Genomic DNA, 17,722 nt, shown 5'->3' on the forward strand with positions numbered 1-17,722 from the left:
TTCTTCTTTTTCTTTTTCTTTTCTTCTTTTTTTCTTTTTTCTTTTTTTTTTTTACTATTTTTTTAATATTATTTGTTAAACTGGGTAGTGTATGTGTGTGGGGGGGACATTCTCTGGCAAACTTGAGTCTTGTAGCAGAACATACTTGTGCTGGGGGTATTTTATATATATCTTCTGCATTTTTGTGAGTGTTTTCTTTGAAATACCTCAGTGCTGCTTTTATAGCAGCTTCTTTAATTGAGCTTGCTAGATAAAATTGCTTCTCTACTTGGGATCCATTATAAAGATGTGGGACAGGGGACTGGCTGAGTATCCATGCTCTTTCCCATGAAGGATTTTGGTGGTTGAGCCAACCTGTAAGGTTGGTCTCACTGCYTACTGAGGACTTGTCCAGCATCACRTGCTGAATTCTCGCTTAGTGCCTGTTCAGAGCCTCAGCAATATTTTTCTGCCAAGTTCAAGGTTGATTCCAGTTGAGACAATGTATTTGAAGAGGGCAGTTGAGTAATTAAAGTTTGGGAAGGATCCTAGAGCATAARATTTCAGGGTGTTGAAAGGTTTGCCAATATTAATTCCTTTTCATTTGGTCACATTTTGCTTGTTTTTAATCTTGTGAACTGAGTTTAATGCTTTCTTTCATGCCTGAAGTTTCAACAGCAATGATACCTTTTTAGCATTTGTGAATTGTTTCTTTCCCAGTCTACCATAATTTCTTCATACTATAATTCTCAAAAGGTTATTGGTTGATGGATTAATGAAAGAACACCAAATTTTTATAATTAAAAAAAAAGTAATTTTAAAATAAGTGTCCTGTCCCATCCCCCYGTATCTTTTTGTCCCATTGAACTTTCTTTTATTTTTTCTGTTAATACGGACAAAGGAGAAGTGAGGCACTGAAAAATGTTTGAGGAAGGGAAGCTAGGAAAAAAGAGAAGGAAAGAGTAAGAGCAAAGAAAAAAATTTTTATGAACATTTTCAATTTGGAAAAATTACCTTAAATTTAGAAGGTGGGGAATCAATCATATGACACATATGAGACTTTTCAACCTATCACACATGTAGTATATGTGGATTTTCACATGCTTAGGGAGAGGGGGTTTCAGGAACCATTAGTGTGTTATATTGCCACAAATAAAATCCCAGTTACAATTTTTATTTTCTGTTGTTAGATTATGTCTTTATACTTCAATATTTGGTTATAATTTGCTGCTAAAAAGAATATTCTTAAATAAAGAATTTTTTTAAATACTGAAGACTTGCTCTATGGTCTTTGTCGTTTGTTTTTTCCTCAGAGAAAAAATGGCTCAGGCATATGATTTTGCTCTGGATAAAATTGGCATGGAAATCATGTCATACCAGGTATGGGATTTTTGTTCCCCTCCTCCCCCCCCCCCACCCGAAACACCTTTTATTTCTAACTTGGATTCTAAAAAGTACAACTAAATACTGATTTCATTATATGAAATTTAATTTTTTCTTGCATAGATCTGGGTGGATTACATCAATTTTTTGAAGGGCGTGTAAGTATCTTAAAAAATTTAAGCTTAATTAAGGTAATATTAATGTTCATACAGGTTATGATGTGTAGTAGCTGACACTAATCTCTCTCCCCACTGTTTAGAGAAGCTGTAGGATCTTATGCAGAAAACCAGAGGATAACAGCCGTCCGTAGGGTTTACCAGCGTGGTTGCGTGAATCCAATGATTAACATAGAGCAACTCTGGAGAGATTATAACAAATACGAAGAGGTAATCAAGAACATGAAACTTATTTGTGACTTTTTTTTCCAAGAAATGCAAAAAATGATCTAATCAAGTGTGGTACCCAGATTGTGTCCACTAAATAATTATGTATAAGGAAATGACTGGCAGTATAGACACGTTTTGTGTGTGCAGTGTGCACTAAGACTTGTATTAGGACTACAGAGGTGTGATGAGTGATAAATATTTTAAACACTTTCTGTAGGATATATTTTAAATTGGCCTGTTTCCCAGTTAGTGCAGTGGGGTGGATAGTGAATTATAAATTAGAAGTCACGGTTAGCATTGTCAGATGCTAGTGGAGCTAGAGCTGGCAGCTGACAGTGAAGGCTTGCTTTCCAAAGGAGGCATTTCCCACGTTTCAGTTACAGTTGAACAGGAAAAATGACACTTAACTGTGGTGGTTTAGACTTCCTTCACAATATTAAGTTATATGTCCACAAGCACATATAAAATGCTACTAACCAACCTTCACCCGAAGCCACAACAGCATCAGTTCAGGTGAGTCTGCTGCCATGAGGTCTTCAGCGAGCCCAGTGTCGCCTCGTTGACCTCGCAGTCTGACTGGTGGCTGCACCTTCCCGGCGCGTTCGTGAACGCGTCTGGTAGTGGYTTGTTGACCTGCCCCAGCCTCCGGAGGGGAGACGTAGGMCCGGCTCGATGCCTTGGTGCTCCGYGCCCGTGCTCTGGGCTGCGCGGCGTTCTCCCTCCTCCCGCGGTGTTGCTGGTGTGCAATGGGCCGCCGAGGGCCTGCGTGGGAGAGGAACGAGGGACCTTTTCTCTTTCCCTGCTCTRAGTTGTTCAAGGGGTGGGATTGGCGCCATCGGACGTAACAGAGCCGCTTGCTTAGCCAGCGGCAGCGCTCCCCGGCATCGGCAGCCGTAAGTGTTCGCTGTAAGAGCTCGTCACCGGGTCAATGCTCAGGGATACCTCAGACAGCCTGCTTGCCACCAGGGAAGATACCCGGCGACATGCCTCCTCATCCGGAGGAAAGCCCCCAGTGTCTCTGCCAGAAAGTTCCCAGTAAACTTCCCCTTCCTCTTCCCCTCCCACGCAGTGAAATGAAAGTGCTCTCTGCTTGTTCCTACCAATTTTGTTCGTACTTAGGGGGACTGTCAAAACGAGAGCTGAAAGCCAGGCTGCGTTCGTTCTGCGTCTTTCCCTAGCTGAGGCAGTTCTGGTTGACATCGGTTGCATACCGCAGCTTGTCTCAGCTGGAAGACAGGGGCTGGTGCTGTGTCCAGACCCAAGTTTCTGCTCTTAATGTTCTGGTTACACTAKCCCCAAGGGAAGGGGCTGCTGTTTACGTATTTGGAAATCCTGGCACAAAATAAGGAAATGCTATTCACCAAAAAGGCTCCTTTGAAGGGAAAATGATTCTTCACATGAATAGCCCAACAAAATGTAGATCAAGCACAGCTCTTTGTACAAAAAGTTATTGATTATTTGCTGCAGTGAAAATGCTCTCAAGCTTCTGTTTAGCTCAGGAGCTAATGGGTGGTAATATTGGCCTATCAGGCACCAATAAGCATCTTTAATTGAAGAAATGGTCAAAAATGGCAAAACACCTAGTGAGATTAAAAAAAAAAATCTGACTCTCAAAGCCTCACGGCAGCAAGTCGCTGGAGGCTGGGAAAGCATCCTGCGAAAACAGCGCTATGTGCTCAGCCTAGCCCTCAGTTAAATGGGATGTCACTGTTTTTATGTTGCAAGTRGCCCAGACAGCTGTCTCAGATAAACCTTCTCTGAGAGGCCAGGCAGTTTCTCTTGTTTCTATAATGAACCGGTATCTCGATCAGATGCATGTTTGGAATAGGAATCATAATTATGCTCACATTCCTCAAATTCCCAGCAAGCCACTTGGAGCAAAACCCACCCCGACGCAGGCGTGCACAAGAACAAAAGGTTGCTTTCCCTGCCGTAAGAGGAGGTTTTGCAGATTTTGCTAGTGACTGCGATCCCGTGACCTGGCCCATGTTCCAGATTGCAACTTCTGAATTGCAGCGTGGGGCCTGGCTGCCCCAAATCCCTTTTGCTCTTGTGCAGCTGAGTAGCTGAGCATGAACATGATCCTAGACAGGTATTGCTGCTTGGAGTATCTTCAAGTATCAGAGTTGACAAAGGTACATTTGTGGCAGGGCTTAAGTTGACTACAATCACTTTTAAAAGCTGTCACTGACTTCAGGAGTGAAGAGAGAGAAAGGACGAAGGCAGAGCTTTGGGCTTGGGCTTTAATCTCTGTTCTTACTTGTCCAAGAAGGCTAAATTGGCTCATATGCAGCCTTAGGCTTCACCTGGTAAACAGCAAGCAGCAGTAAGGTAGGGAACTCTGCCTCTCTGGCAGGGCATTGACCTTTAAAGAGAAAAATATGAATTCATAAATACAGTCTTGGCACTGCTTTCTCCTCCATCAGATCCATGTAAAGTTCATTGTGGTTTGTAAGTTGCAATTTATAAGATTAAAATACTTTGAGATACCTCAGATCAGCTGATTTTTAGTAGCGAGTTTATTCCATCATAAATAAGTTCCTGCCCATTTGTGATATGTTTAATATGAGAAATCCAGAACCCCCTGAGACTGGTACTTTTAAATAATATTGGCCTTTTGGCTCACTTTTGCATTGCCTTTCAAGCCCCTTTCTGTATGAAGTAAGATTTAGTAGTTCCAAAGTGAAATTGCGTATCCCTGATTCTTTTTCTTACCCTTCTCCAGGGAATCAATATTCACTTAGCTAAGAAGATGATTGAAGACAGGAGTAGAGACTATATGAATGCACGACGTGTTGCAAAGGTATAAACTTCTATTGACTTTTCTTTGTGCTATTTAATTCTACAAACTAGCATTAAATTTAGTTCTTATTTTCATATAGAAGTGTTTATTAAACTAGTAAGGTTGGTATGCTAAAACATCTCCATCAATTTTATAAAGCGTAATGGCGCATGATGTCAAATAAATGTTTTTTGTGTTTAAATCTGCTGTTCAAAATGTGGCTTTTTCTGTTTCAGGAATATGAGACAGTTATGAAAGGTCTGGATCGCAATGCTCCCTCTGTCCCCCCACAAAATACCCCTCAGGAGGCTCAGCAGGTGGACATGTGGAAGAAGTATATCCAGTGGGAAAAGAGCAATCCACTCCGTACAGAAGATCAAACTCTCATAACRAAAAGAGGTAACTTAATGTATTGTATTTCTTAGCTCCATTAATACCTCCAGTTGAAGTAATAATGTGTTCTGGTGCTGTCAGCAATAGCAGAAGTTGATCAACTTTTTCTTTTCTTATCTTTCTTGAGTTTTGTGGATTTCATTTTTAAACTACTGGCTAGTTTTTGTTTAAGCTAAGCTGCACCTAATATGTTGATTTTTGGGGTACTGTGCTACAGTTGTGTCTCACTGGAGATCAGGAAAATGGGGGATTGCAGCTTGTTCTCTTGCAAATAGTCAGCTGCATCTGTTTTTTTTAATGGCTGATGCTCACATCCTGTATGGAGGAGACAGGATTTAGYTGCTGTTTATGATTCATAGAGTTCTTGAAGATTGAAAGAACTGCAAGATGTGATTCTTCTCTTTGGAGCCCATTAGTGTTAATAGAATCTAAATTATTTGCTGTTTTCTGTGTTTCATTCTTCCATTGTGCGAGATGGTACTATTTCTCCAATAATATACAAGGAATATTTCTTTTTTCTCTCTAGTTATGTTTGCATATGAGCAATGCCTTTTGGTTCTGGGACATCACCCAGATATCTGGTATGAAGCTGCACAGTATCTTGAGCAATCCAGTAAGCTGCTAGCTGAAAAGGGGGTAAGAAGATTGCAATAAAACTTTTTTTTTTCTTTCTTATTTCATTACTTTGATGCAGTATGCTGTTGTAATTTTTTCCTGAAATACTTAAGAACCAAGGAGGAAAAAAGATCTTTAGCATCTTAAATTGTCATATTCAGAATTTTAGATTTTATGCTAATAGCTATTTATGCTATTTATTGAGAAATAGAAATCTTTGCATGTGAGGTAAGAATTACAAAAAAATGTTTTAGTCTCTGCCAGTTTTCAATTTTTTCTTTTTTTTTGGTGATGTCTTCATGATTCTTCAGAGGCTGAGGAGATGAGTGTCTCTTCTGGAGCATTTCATTGAAGTTCACTGAGACTTTTCAAGGATGGAAGATATTCCATAGTTTGGCCTTCATTGGCACAGCTGTTAAATGATAATATTATCATGTTTATTTTATAACAGGACATGAACAATGCTAAACTTTTCAGTGACGAGGCTGCTAATATTTATGAAAGAGCGATCAGCACTTTATTAAAGAAGAATATGCTGCTTTATTTTGCATATGCGGATTATGAAGAGGTGAGCAAAAATAGTCTTGTACTGAAGTTATAACCAGAAAAAAATAAGTTTTCTCTTCGAAAATGTCATTTGTTTGAAATATACTGCCTATACAGAACATCTACAGAATTAACTTACTGATTCTTCTAGCCTTAACTTTGTTCGGTGTTTCTTAGGCTGAGCTAACAAAATGGGGAAGGAAAAGCCCATAGTGTTAGTTACAACATTTTTGAAAATCTATTCAGTCTTTCCATTTAAGTATTGACTTTATTTTTCGAATGACTGAAGTTGAAGACTCAGATTTACAATTAATGAGGCATTGACTTCTTCRCTTTTAAAATGGAGATAAAGAACACCTTTCCTATCTAATTCTTGGTGGTTTAGTATTTGTATTCTCATGGCTCTGATGGAAAATGGGAGGGAMCCTATACAGTCATTTTCTTGAGAAATTTGTTTATCCTATCTGGTTACCACCTTATTATATAGTCTCAAGAATGAGTAATGCCCCAGTGATGGTTGTTTTTGTGCATGACCTATCAAGAATGCAGATCCTTTCTCATTGATCAGATGAGAACTCTGGAGTCCTAAGTAGGTAAACTCCCCTCAGGTAGTGTTTTTCCACTTACAACATGGAAGAGTTTGCAGTAAGATMCTGAGGACAACAGGAAACAAATCTTCAGGCCTGAAAGAAGAAACATCTCTTGGCTTTCAGTGCATCCTCTTGTATCCATAGCATACTGGCTGTTCAACTTCTTTGAAGTTGCACAGTGCTTACAATAGAAGGGCTGCAGCTGACAATGAGCGGAGCAGATTATTGGAAATGCCTAAATTTTGGAGTGAAGAAGGTGGTTTTCCTAGCAGGTCTGCAAGTTGCTTTTAGTTGGAGGTAAGGGGAGCAGTCATCTTAGCCCAGCACCTAAATGGAAGTACCGCTGCTGTGTTACAGAATTAAAAAAAGAATTCAGAATCTTGAAAAGCCTGTACGTAAGCACTATTAAGAATGGAATGCAGAAAGTAAAGAAATGACTGGACAAGACAAAAAAAAATGCATCTGAGTAAATAAACCACTGATTGACAATGTATAGCATCCAGCTGAGGAAAAAAGTAAACAAATTTTTTTTAGGATTTTTCTGCAAATTGTTTTTTGCATTCTCAAAAGTGATTTGTAAGAGCGGTATTAAATTTTAAATCATTAATATAAAAGTTCTATAATTCTTTTGTATTACAAAGCAGTCTGTTTCCTTTGTATTTACTTAGAGTCGAATGAAGTATGAGAAAGTACACAGCATATATAACAGACTCTTGGCTATAGAAGATATTGATCCCACTCTGGTAAGATGATCCACAGTATTGAGTTTTTCCACATTTGCATAGATCATGAGCTGAGTACACTTAAAGAATGGGGGAGTATTTACATGTGTTCAATGGGTCACAAGGATGATTTAGCAGGCAGAGTASTAAGGTGATGGAATTAGATGAAAATTGCAGTGAGGTTGATGATTATAGCCTTTAATCCACTTAGATACATTAAGTCATGTGCACTTTTCCCCAGTGTGTCTTTTGGAGAATCTCTTAAACCATGAAGATATTAAATGAAGATACTAAAGATTTCATGAAGCAGCTCGTAAGCATTGGTGTATGTTTTTGTTGGCTCAACTAAAATTTCACTTCCCCTCACCTTAACTTATGAAAAGCACATTGCTTTCTCCCACTGTCTTCCCTACAGAGAAATATATTGTATTGATTTCTGTGTGCAGGTAGCCTGCAAAGAAATTTGAAATGCACCATATAAATATCAAAGTGTATTGCTGTATATCTATTTAAGTTATAAGTAAACAACATTGTTTGTAGTGCCAGCTGTGCGGCTGCTGAGTAAGTGGTAGAGAATGTAACCTGCCCTCGAAAAGTTACTTAGTTTGTAAATAAACATCACAAATCAGGTGAAGCAAAAGGGTCTGAGGTCTACAGTTAAATGACAAGTCAGTGTCAGAAGAAAGATATCTATTTATTGACATGCTGTATTCATTATATATAGACCATAATGTTTTCCAAATACRTATTTTATGAAAAAACACATACCATTTGCTCCTCTTTAAGGAGCACTGTTGTTTGTGGTCTAATTCAGAGTGGAGGAAAATTAAATCCCCAAGAAATACAAATCACGATCTGGCCACTGAATTAAACAGCACTTTCATTATTTTCTTGATCAGATATAAACATTTAAAGCCAGGCTGATTGGTATCTTGGATCCTATAATACACATGAAAATGTTGAAGTAGRCTTTTTGCATTTTTCTTAGTCTTATGGATGCCTTTAACTTCGTTGGAAAGTTGACGTTTTTAGAATAAGCAAGTGACYTCTAGTTCTCTAAAGATACTGGCTTACATAAATTATATTCACCTATATTACGTTCACCTACTTACCTCCCCTACCTCAAAGCAATTGCACATTATCGTCATTTTAGGGACTCAGTCTCAGGTGTTTTCTGCTTTTAAAAGAAGTATATAAAAAGCTTTGTCTTAGTATTTATAGCGTGACAACATAGAGGCACAACACAACTTTGTTGGTTTGTATTATGAATTGTTAACTGTGTTTTGTGCATAAGCATGATTTTAGATACAGCCGAAGACTTTACTACATCTTAGCACYCTTTGTTAGCAGTGATACTATATAAACRTTWATATACACCTTAGGTTTATATCCARTACATGAAATTTGCAAGGCGAGCRGAAGGCATAAAATCTGGAAGAATGATATTTAAGAAAGCAAGAGAGGATGCCCGGACCCGCCATCATGTCTATGTTACAGCAGCTTTAATGGAGTATTATTGTAGTAAGGTAATTATAGATGCTCAGTTTGATACTAAGGAACTGTCAGCAGGGTGCATAGCTCACTGAAGCTAATAACTTTTTTTTCTTTTAATGTTTGCAGGATAAGTCTGTGGCCTTTAAGATTTTTGAGCTAGGACTGAAAAAATACGGGGACATTCCAGAATATGTACTGGCATATATCGACTACCTGTCTCACCTTAATGGTAAGTTTTGAACTTTGAGAGGTAGTACGGAAACATGCATTTGCCTTCTCTGCAAGTCTGGCTCTGGGCCAAGTTCTTTGTATTCCAGTTTTAATCCTTTCTTGAAGGGCAGTGAAACCTCCTCATAAAGCTTGGTAATCAGTTCCAAAAAATCCTGCCGTTATGTCCACGCTGAAGTTCCAGACGTGTATTGATTGACATGAGATCTTAACTCTAATAAATAGAATAGAGTGAACTTTCCAAATTGCTCTGCAGCAGTTCGACTGTATCTGCTGTAAACAGTGGGAAATATACCGAGAAATACCAAGTTCTGCACAAAAAGATTTGTGGGAGGTTGAAGCTAGCACGAGAGAGGTGATGGGTTGCTTCTTCCATACTGGAAGACATTTCATTGGCTTTCGCTAGCAGTAATTTTAACTCATTCTCCCCAGATAGGTGAGGTGAGCAAGATTTGAAAGCCGCGGTGTGAGCTAGCTCGAGATGACCGCCCCGCTGGGGAGTTGCGGGGGAGCCAGTTTCCAAAGCCCGGAGCGGGGCAGGCTCAGGGCACGGAGGATCCCTGTGCGTCAGGCGGAGGGCTGGGGAGCCCGGTGCAGTGGCCGGTGGCCGCGCGGGGTTGCCGGCGTGGGAGTCTGTTGCAGTGTTAGCAGAAGCCGGAGCTGCTGCGCAGAGCGCGGGGAGCTGTCCTGGTGTGTGTTTCTGAATTAGCGACGAGTAAGGAAAGGGGTTCATGCCGGGCTCTCCCTCAGCCCAGTCGTGTCTGTCAAGGAACCTGCTAGGTTTACAGATTTCTTAAGGTACTTGTTGAAGTATTCAGCACTTGAGTAGCAGGCCTCTCTCTGGCTGACGGGAGTGGTGGCTGCAGGTAGCTGTACTTCTGACACTTCTGAACTTTTCAGTGAGTTTTGTAGGCATCAGTGAATCTCTCCTGTCGGCCTGCAGCGTCCTTCGTTTCAGACTCTGGAAGTTTGAATAGATGTAGAGCTCTTCTCTTCTGTGAGCTGAAAGCAGGAAGATTTTTCCAGCCAAAATATATTTAATTTTGAGACAAATTATGTTAGGTCTACTTGAATATCTGCAATGCTTTTTCATAGGTCACCATAGGAAAAATTATTTTAAAACCCTCCAGTGTGAGTACTGCTCTGCCTTGTTCCGTGTAAGCGAGCATCTCTGAAAAACGGTCTCTGTTTTCCTCAGCACCAAACTTAGTCTCTGCTGCTTACGAGCAGGAGGTAGAAAGTAGAAGTGAAAGGCTCCTGCACGAGCCCTGCTGGAAGAAGCATCCGTGCAGTAACTGACCCGAGGCATAGTACACTCTGCTCCAGCGGGCACCTACCAGACCCTGAGATCGGTAATAGCAGCTGTTAGCACTGCCTGCTCCTGCGCTTAAGTAGAGGCAGCCAAGCAGCAGCAAGCTGAATGGGTCTGGACCCAAATCTGAACATCTTGCTCACGGCCTACAGATATGTAATTACAATTATTACACACACACGCATTTTAAACACATGAACATTGAGCAGAACGTAAATGCTTCATGTAGCACTGAAGTTTGGGTACTGTTGTCTCATCCTTCTGGTCCTTTTCCTGACAGAAACAACCCAGCAGACTTAGAAACTAAAAAATTAACTGTTAAACTTCTAGACTTCTGTAAACCCAAGGTACAGTAGAATGTTTAGCAAGAGATACAGGGTAGAAGCTAGCAGTTTTTAGAAGAAAACAACTGTTCGTTTCTCTCAGTTGGAAGAGTACAAAGGCAAAGGCTTAACTGCTAATTGGAAAGCATTTCTGATAGTTTTGTGAGGGTTTGAGGAATATACATCTGAGAAGTACATTAATGTTGCTCTAATTTAAAAGAGAAGTAATTGAAAAGCCTGATAAAAATTACAAGAGATCAAGCAATAGCTATGCTGTCGTAGAAGAATCTGTACTCGAATTGACTTGTTGCTGTCCACAAGAGACTTTCAAATAATAAAAGTAGAATTTACTTTCCTTTGGTAAAACTTCATATAGGTGTTCTGAATTTTCCCTATTTATTGAAATTCACATCCAGATGTCAGAATGTCAGCCCTCTTATTTAATTCAGTGTACACATCTCTTTGAATGGAAATGATTTTAAATTGTCTTTAATATRCTTTACTCAGTGTGATTTTTCTTTTTTCTTTCTGTTTTTAAGAGGACAATAATACAAGAGTTTTGTTTGAACGTGTTTTAACTTCAGGGAGCCTCCCACCTGAGAAATCTGGGTATGTCTGCAAAAGCAGTTTCACTACACTAAAAATAATACATAAATCCTTTCAGAAACAAACATTACRAGCAAGTCAGAAAAAATGAACAGTAGGGCAAAGCTAGCTGCAGGTGTTCCTTCCCCTCTTAATACAGTCTAAAATATGACAGAGTTGTGAAAATTCCTGTCCTATGTGCAGTGAAATTCATTTATTAGTTGAGTATAGCGTGCAAAATCCTGCTGCACAGCAGCGAGTGTAGCTAATGCTGTATATCACTTGCTACCTGCTTCAGGCAGCTGGGGAGAGGGATTTGAGGACGTTTCTCAGGAGTGTTGCATTAGAGAAGATGAGTGAGGAATTTAAGGAGGAGAATGCTGGAAAACTTCCAGACTACCAGAAATAAAGTAGTGAAAGAAAAAGAAAACACTTGAAATTAACCACTCAGTGGCACATTTTCATTACTACTTTTAAAATTTATTTCTCTAAAATGATTGCCAAGTCATGATTGCGCTCCAAGTAAGAAGCTATTAACCATTGTTTCTCTGGTTGACATAAGCATCAAAACAGAGAAGCTGAATGTTGTGTTGCTGTGCACCTTCATCCTGCACTTTTTTTTTTTTTTTTTTGAGAAATACTTAGCCCATTTTAAAAGAGAAAAATCAAAATAATTTAGATGCAGAATCTTCCTCAAAAGTGAGCTCCAAAGCTAAAATGAAAGTTGAAGCAAGTTCAGAAATATGGTCAGATGTTGCCTAAACTATATCAGATTTTTTCCATAAAGAAATAATTAATAATTTACTGTCTTATAGTTGTATACATTTTAGGCTATGTAAAATTCTCAATTACTGCCTATTATGTATTAGGGTGTTGCTCTTGTTGGCTAGCATGTGCTAGTCTGTGCAAGTGAATTAAATCACAGTCTGTATTGAAAATTCCTTCAGGCGTCAGGGTCAGAATGAAATTCCAAAATTCCGTGTAGCAGGATAAGTAAAGACCATTCACGCCTCATACGTTGATGCTAAAAACTTAACTCAAGTGCTATTGAAGTCATACACTCCAGTAACCCTTTCCTTTCTATAACAAGGTCTACTGCAGATATAAACTTTAAAGTCCTTTATTATCTACTAGATGGAGAGATTTTACAGAGATACCTAAGGAACTGGGAGGGTAATATGTGCATCTAAAATAAATAATAGAAATGGTAATGTCTTCCCAGATTACCTCATTAGAATCTCTCATGTTATATGTTTTTGTGATTGGGATATGATCAGTAATGCTTTTTCCTTTAACACCCATCTTATGTTTCTGTTCTCTTGCAGAGAAATCTGGGCTCGGTTTTTAGCTTTCGAAAGTAACATTGGTGATCTAGCTAGCATACTGAAAGTTGAAAAACGGAGATTTACAGCGTTCAAGGAAGAATATGAGGGTAAAGAAACAGCTCTGCTGGTAGACAGGTATAAGTTCATGGATTTGTACCCTTGTTCTGCAAGTGAACTTAAGGCTCTTGGTTATAAGGTAAGCAGATAATTTTACTATTATTCTTTCAGTCCTAGCAAGTTTGTGCAATTCTTTATTTAGCACTTGCCTTAGATTTTTTTTTTTCTTTGATAGAAAAGTAGGTAAGAGAGGCCAGGTTGGCTTTTTGTTGTCTTCTGTTCTTGTTATCTCTAGAAGGTTTGCTTTGACTACTTTTTGACACTACTTCAGTGAAAGCAAAATCAGGCTGTTATTTCTTAACTCTTTTTAATGTCTAGCCATAATCTGTAGCTGGAACASTGCTGGGCCAGACCAGAGCGACAGCGTAAGGCCAGCCGAGTTCCACTGCAGCTCTACTGAGGTGCTGCGAGGGGTGAACTTACCTCTCAGATTAAGACTGGAAAGAAGCTGAGCTAATTGGGGCTCCCCAGGGACACCCCTGTTGGGCAGCAGCGTGTCAGGCTTTGTGGGGCAGGTGCAGAAAGGGGCAAGGGAATATGACTAACAGATGCAACTTCACTTATTCATATTTCCTCTCACCTTCCCACTAGAAGGTTTGATGTATGCTTGTGCCCTTACACTCAGGCCCCTACTGTGGAGTTAGTCCTGAGCTCATTCATAAAGCAAAATACTTCTGAAAGCTTTTAGAATCGGGACATGAGCATGAAATATTGCTGGCTGCCCTTCCACTCTAGTTGGTGGCAAAGCTCCTTCACTTCGTTGAGAACTGAATCAGAAACAAACTGCAATTGTAGTGATTACTGCAAATGACTGAGAAAATTACTACAGAGCTCAGTGGTTACCTGCTTTTCTTTAATTCTTCATTATGGTTAAAGTTGTTCAATGCTATTCTTTGGAAATTAATTCACGTTCTAGGCCAGGAAACTGGTGTCTGGTGGTCTTCCATCTTTATTTTTGACTACCTATACTTCAACTGCTATTTTAGTCTTGTGAGAAACCATAAAGCTTTGGAAAACAATTAGGATAGAAAAAATGATGGGTTTTTTTGTACTATGATGTAAAATAGACTGGCAGACAACTTATGCAAAAACAGCTCTGTTGGAGGAACTCTTTTGTTTCACACTTACATGAAAAGAAGGGAACCTTCAGTTCAAGTCTTTCAAAAATAGTGTCTAAGCTTCAAGTTATCTCTTATATAGAAAAATAGTTTCTGGAGGAAAAAAGTCATCAAAGTTAGCAAAACAGCTGAAGTGTTGTTCCTCACATAGTTTTAAAATAATCTCTGAGGCTTGGAAACATAATCGATGCTGAGCCATTAAATACTCTTCTTAGAAAATAATCAGGAAAAAGTTATTTCTGAAGTTACAGTTGTACATATAAGATGGTATGTCTTTATACAAATGCCTTCTAGGTGGTTCATCTAAGATTATTGAGCCCTTGGGCTGGTTTCTGTTGCTTGTAACATGCCAATGTGCCATTTGGCTGTATTTTGCATGCCTGCTGATTTTCATGTTTTATTTCTTTTCCAGCTAAATCAATCTAGAGAATGAAATGAGGGAAAAATGACAGTTGTGAATGCTTAGTGGTCTGCACCTGTTCACCAAAGCCTTTTTAACCTTAAAAAAAAAAGAAAAAGAAAAAGAAAATGCAATTCAGAAATGGTGAATAGGATCCATTCTGTACCAAGAATAAGTGTTTCCATTCACAGCTGGATCACTGATATAATGATGACAAAGTCAGAATCAGTCACTAGTCTGGAGAGAGATTTTGGTCTACAATTTAAACAACAATATGGTATGGCCAAGTTCAGTGCTCTTTAATTGGCTTTTGCAGGATGTCTCCCGTGCCAAGCTGGCAGCTATAATTCCAGACCCTGTGGTTGCACCTTCCATTGTGCCTGTTCTCAAAGATGAAGTAGACCGAAAACCTGAATATCCCAAACCAGACACTCAACAAATGATTCCATTTCAGCCAAGACACTTAGCACGTAAGTCAGATGTTCAGTCCGAAGTGGCTATATTTCCCCTAGAGGCAAAATATTTACCTGTGCTCCTCCTACTGGGCAATTCCCCTGTGTTTAGTAAACCTAGTCAAGGAGACTTATCATCATCACCTAGTAATCATCAGTGATCTCAACATGTACTTAAGTTTTAGGCTGTGTCATTGAATTGCTAAATATATAGATGCTTTGCTTAAAACTAAGATCATATGAAGATGTAGTTGGGGTCTTGTAAATGGTAAGAAGCTGTAATAGACGTTGCTCATAGAACTCGGATCACTGACTTGTCAGTAGAGGCAGAAGTGACAGGGGAGTGATTATTTGCACCTTGTAATAATACTGTTGAAATAATCCAAGTCTAGTGGTCATGTACTGGATTCATACAGTTGTTTTTCCACAGCCCCAGGTTTACATCCTGTACCCGGTGGTGTATTTCCTGTTCCACCAGCAGCTGTAGTTCTAATGAAGCTCCTGCCCCCTCCTGTTTGTTTTCAGGTATGTTTTAATTGTGAAAACTTCAAAAAGTTAGAAGCAATTCTGTTTTGACAGAAGAACAGTATGCACTCTAATCTTCTAAACTCTGTTTTTTTAATCAGGGTCCCTTTGTTCAAGTGGATGAACTCATGGAGATATTCAGAAGATGCAAATTGCCAGAAAGTAAGCTATATGTTCACTCTGAGTCTGTGGTAGTGCCAAATGTGATTTTTATTTTACATATATGATATATATTTTTACATATGTGACTTGTATCATATATAAGTCTGAAGTCCAGACCTCATTTATAGATGTAAGTGTATAATTATTACTTAAGAGTATGCTGTTGAAGTGGCTATGTTTGTAGGTTGGAATCTACATACAGATGTTTGCACATTTAACTGTGGAGAGAAACAAAAAGTAGAAAAGCGGAGAATTGCCACCTGCTACTTTAATGGCAACATACCTAATTATATAATTTCTGTGATAAATATTAAAGAAATGATTTTCCAAATATACTTTGGAAAAAACAAGGTATCATCTCTACTTGTATAAGAATTTTAACTCATTAAATTACAAATTTGCAGTATGTGAAGTCCATTGTTAGACATGACTCAAACACAGATTGTTGCAATGTCTGGTAACAATTCAAGAATTGTGTTGTCTTAGCCTCCACAAAAAAGGTAAATTTCTAAAATACAAACAGCGGACAGATCCATCCCCCAGTCCTCATGTAAATACCTACAGCGGATGATTAGTATGCAACTTTCCAGCCCCTCTGTTACTTTAAGGAACTCTATCAGAGACAAAGCTAGAATTTAGTTTTGTTTGGAGGGAAGATAAAGTACCTTCCATTTAAATTATATATTTTTCAARCTTTGTTTATAAGCAGAAACAGACTTGTTAGGCATCTTTCTGACGAATCATGAACATGTGCACAGTTTCCCAACAGGCTTTCTTATTTTAATAAGCTAGTATTTCACTAAGCTAGTAATTGACCTCAATATTTGCGTAAAGAGAATTCTCAATTTGAAGCAGTGGCATCATTTACTTTATAGTTAGTGTTTGCCACAGATAAGAGTTTTAGAGAGTTGAGATCTAATTCTTCCTCCTAACTTCTGTAGGAGAAATACGGTGGCAAAATACATTGTGTTCCAGAAATCTCTCGTATGTATCCATCTTGGTGTCCTTGCTTGAATGCTTTTTAGTTTTTCTTGCCTTTTCTTCTTATTCCAAAAGCATACCTGAAATTCTATTCAACTTTGAAACACCCTTCTCATCAGGGAATTCACTTTCACAAATTAACCTTTTTTTTTTTTTTTTTTTTTTTTTTTTTTTTTTTTTTTTTTTTTTGTTCTACAGCTGTTGATGAAGCTGTAAGAATAATTACTGGAGGCCTACCTGAAATAACTGTGGAAGGCAATGGACCTGTGGAAAATAATGCTATGCTCAATAAGGCTGTCAAGAGACCAAATGAAGATTCTGATGACGATGAGGAGAAAGGATCAGTAGTTCCCCCTGTTCATGACATTTACAGAGCACGACAACAGAAGAGAATCCGGTGAAACAAGTCTGGAATTCTGCTGCGATAGACAAAGACTTGTTTGAATTTGTCTTGTCTCTTAAAAGTCAAGCATTTAAAAGGGACAGCTGCAAACAAAAAAAATCTTGAAATGGTTTTGTTACTGTGGTGCCTCTTCTCCCATATTGTTCTTGAACCGAAAACAGAGAGAACCAATCTTAGAATGTGCTCTGAACAAAATTAGGTTTTCAAAAACAAAAGTGCAAAATGACTAAATTGCATTTTGTTCTTTCTTCAAGGATGTTCACATCAGCCACTTGAAATCTTGTGGGTTTTCAACAGTTTTATTTTAAAAACTGGATGGCTTATAATTGTGAAGCATTTTTAATTCACACTTTCTGGAAAACAATTGTTCTCAGTTTGTTCATGTAGTGTCCTGCCTTATTGTTCGTTTTTATTTATGGCAGAATGTATGGAATCTGTTTTGTAGTTGAAAAATGGAAAAACATTCCTTTAAAATAAAAGGATATCGATAACATCATGCCTTATTCTGATTTTATTCAAACATTTTTTTTTCTAAATATCACTCAACTACTTCAAAAGCAATGTTAAGAATTAAAACCATCACAGGAAACTGATCAGACCATATATACTAGAATTATTTTGTCTTCCATATCTCTAGAAGATACAGTATTCTTTTGCTCTTAATGCCATGACTGTTTAAAGAAGACAGCATAGTAAGACAATTTCAATACATATTTCTAATGTGGATGTCCAGGAGTATTAGTTAACCGAGTCTGACCCTGATAAATGCAGTGGTCTTCTATTTAATAATSTACAAAGCTAAATTTTAATATATTAGCTACATAATTTAACCTGTTGTTTTCAAACAAGCTAACAGAAATGGTTATATGAACTTCTGAAGCACKTCTATGCATACTTTAGC

At 38.4% G+C, this 17,722-nt stretch overlaps 1 protein-coding gene across 1 annotated transcript in view; it reads left to right on the forward strand.

Moving 5' to 3' along the window:
• CSTF3 (cleavage stimulation factor subunit 3) overlaps nucleotides 1-17,317 on the forward strand; it is a 54,258-nt gene extending 36,941 nt beyond the window's left edge. Inside the window, exons 6-21 of the mRNA XM_085300852.1 lie at nucleotides 1,293-1,359; nucleotides 1,486-1,520; nucleotides 1,622-1,748; nucleotides 4,474-4,551; nucleotides 4,767-4,929; nucleotides 5,450-5,559; nucleotides 5,990-6,106; nucleotides 7,343-7,417; nucleotides 8,779-8,922; nucleotides 9,017-9,119; nucleotides 11,293-11,362; nucleotides 12,664-12,859; nucleotides 14,615-14,768; nucleotides 15,181-15,275; nucleotides 15,377-15,437; nucleotides 16,617-17,317. Coding sequence (XP_085156978.1) covers nucleotides 1,293-1,359; nucleotides 1,486-1,520; nucleotides 1,622-1,748; nucleotides 4,474-4,551; nucleotides 4,767-4,929; nucleotides 5,450-5,559; nucleotides 5,990-6,106; nucleotides 7,343-7,417; nucleotides 8,779-8,922; nucleotides 9,017-9,119; nucleotides 11,293-11,362; nucleotides 12,664-12,859; nucleotides 14,615-14,768; nucleotides 15,181-15,275; nucleotides 15,377-15,437; nucleotides 16,617-16,819 — 1,798 coding nt within the window. The 3' untranslated portion in view covers nucleotides 16,820-17,317. The remainder of the gene's footprint in view (nucleotides 1-1,292; nucleotides 1,360-1,485; nucleotides 1,521-1,621; nucleotides 1,749-4,473; nucleotides 4,552-4,766; nucleotides 4,930-5,449; nucleotides 5,560-5,989; nucleotides 6,107-7,342; nucleotides 7,418-8,778; nucleotides 8,923-9,016; nucleotides 9,120-11,292; nucleotides 11,363-12,663; nucleotides 12,860-14,614; nucleotides 14,769-15,180; nucleotides 15,276-15,376; nucleotides 15,438-16,616) is intronic.
• The last annotated feature ends 405 nt before the right edge of the window (nucleotides 17,318-17,722 follow it).

This window comes from Rhea americana, unplaced genomic scaffold (assembly GCF_003343005.1).
Source record: "Rhea americana isolate MKP2758 unplaced genomic scaffold, rheAme1 scaffold_17, whole genome shotgun sequence".
Classification (NCBI taxonomy): domain Eukaryota; kingdom Metazoa; phylum Chordata; class Aves; order Rheiformes; family Rheidae; genus Rhea; species Rhea americana.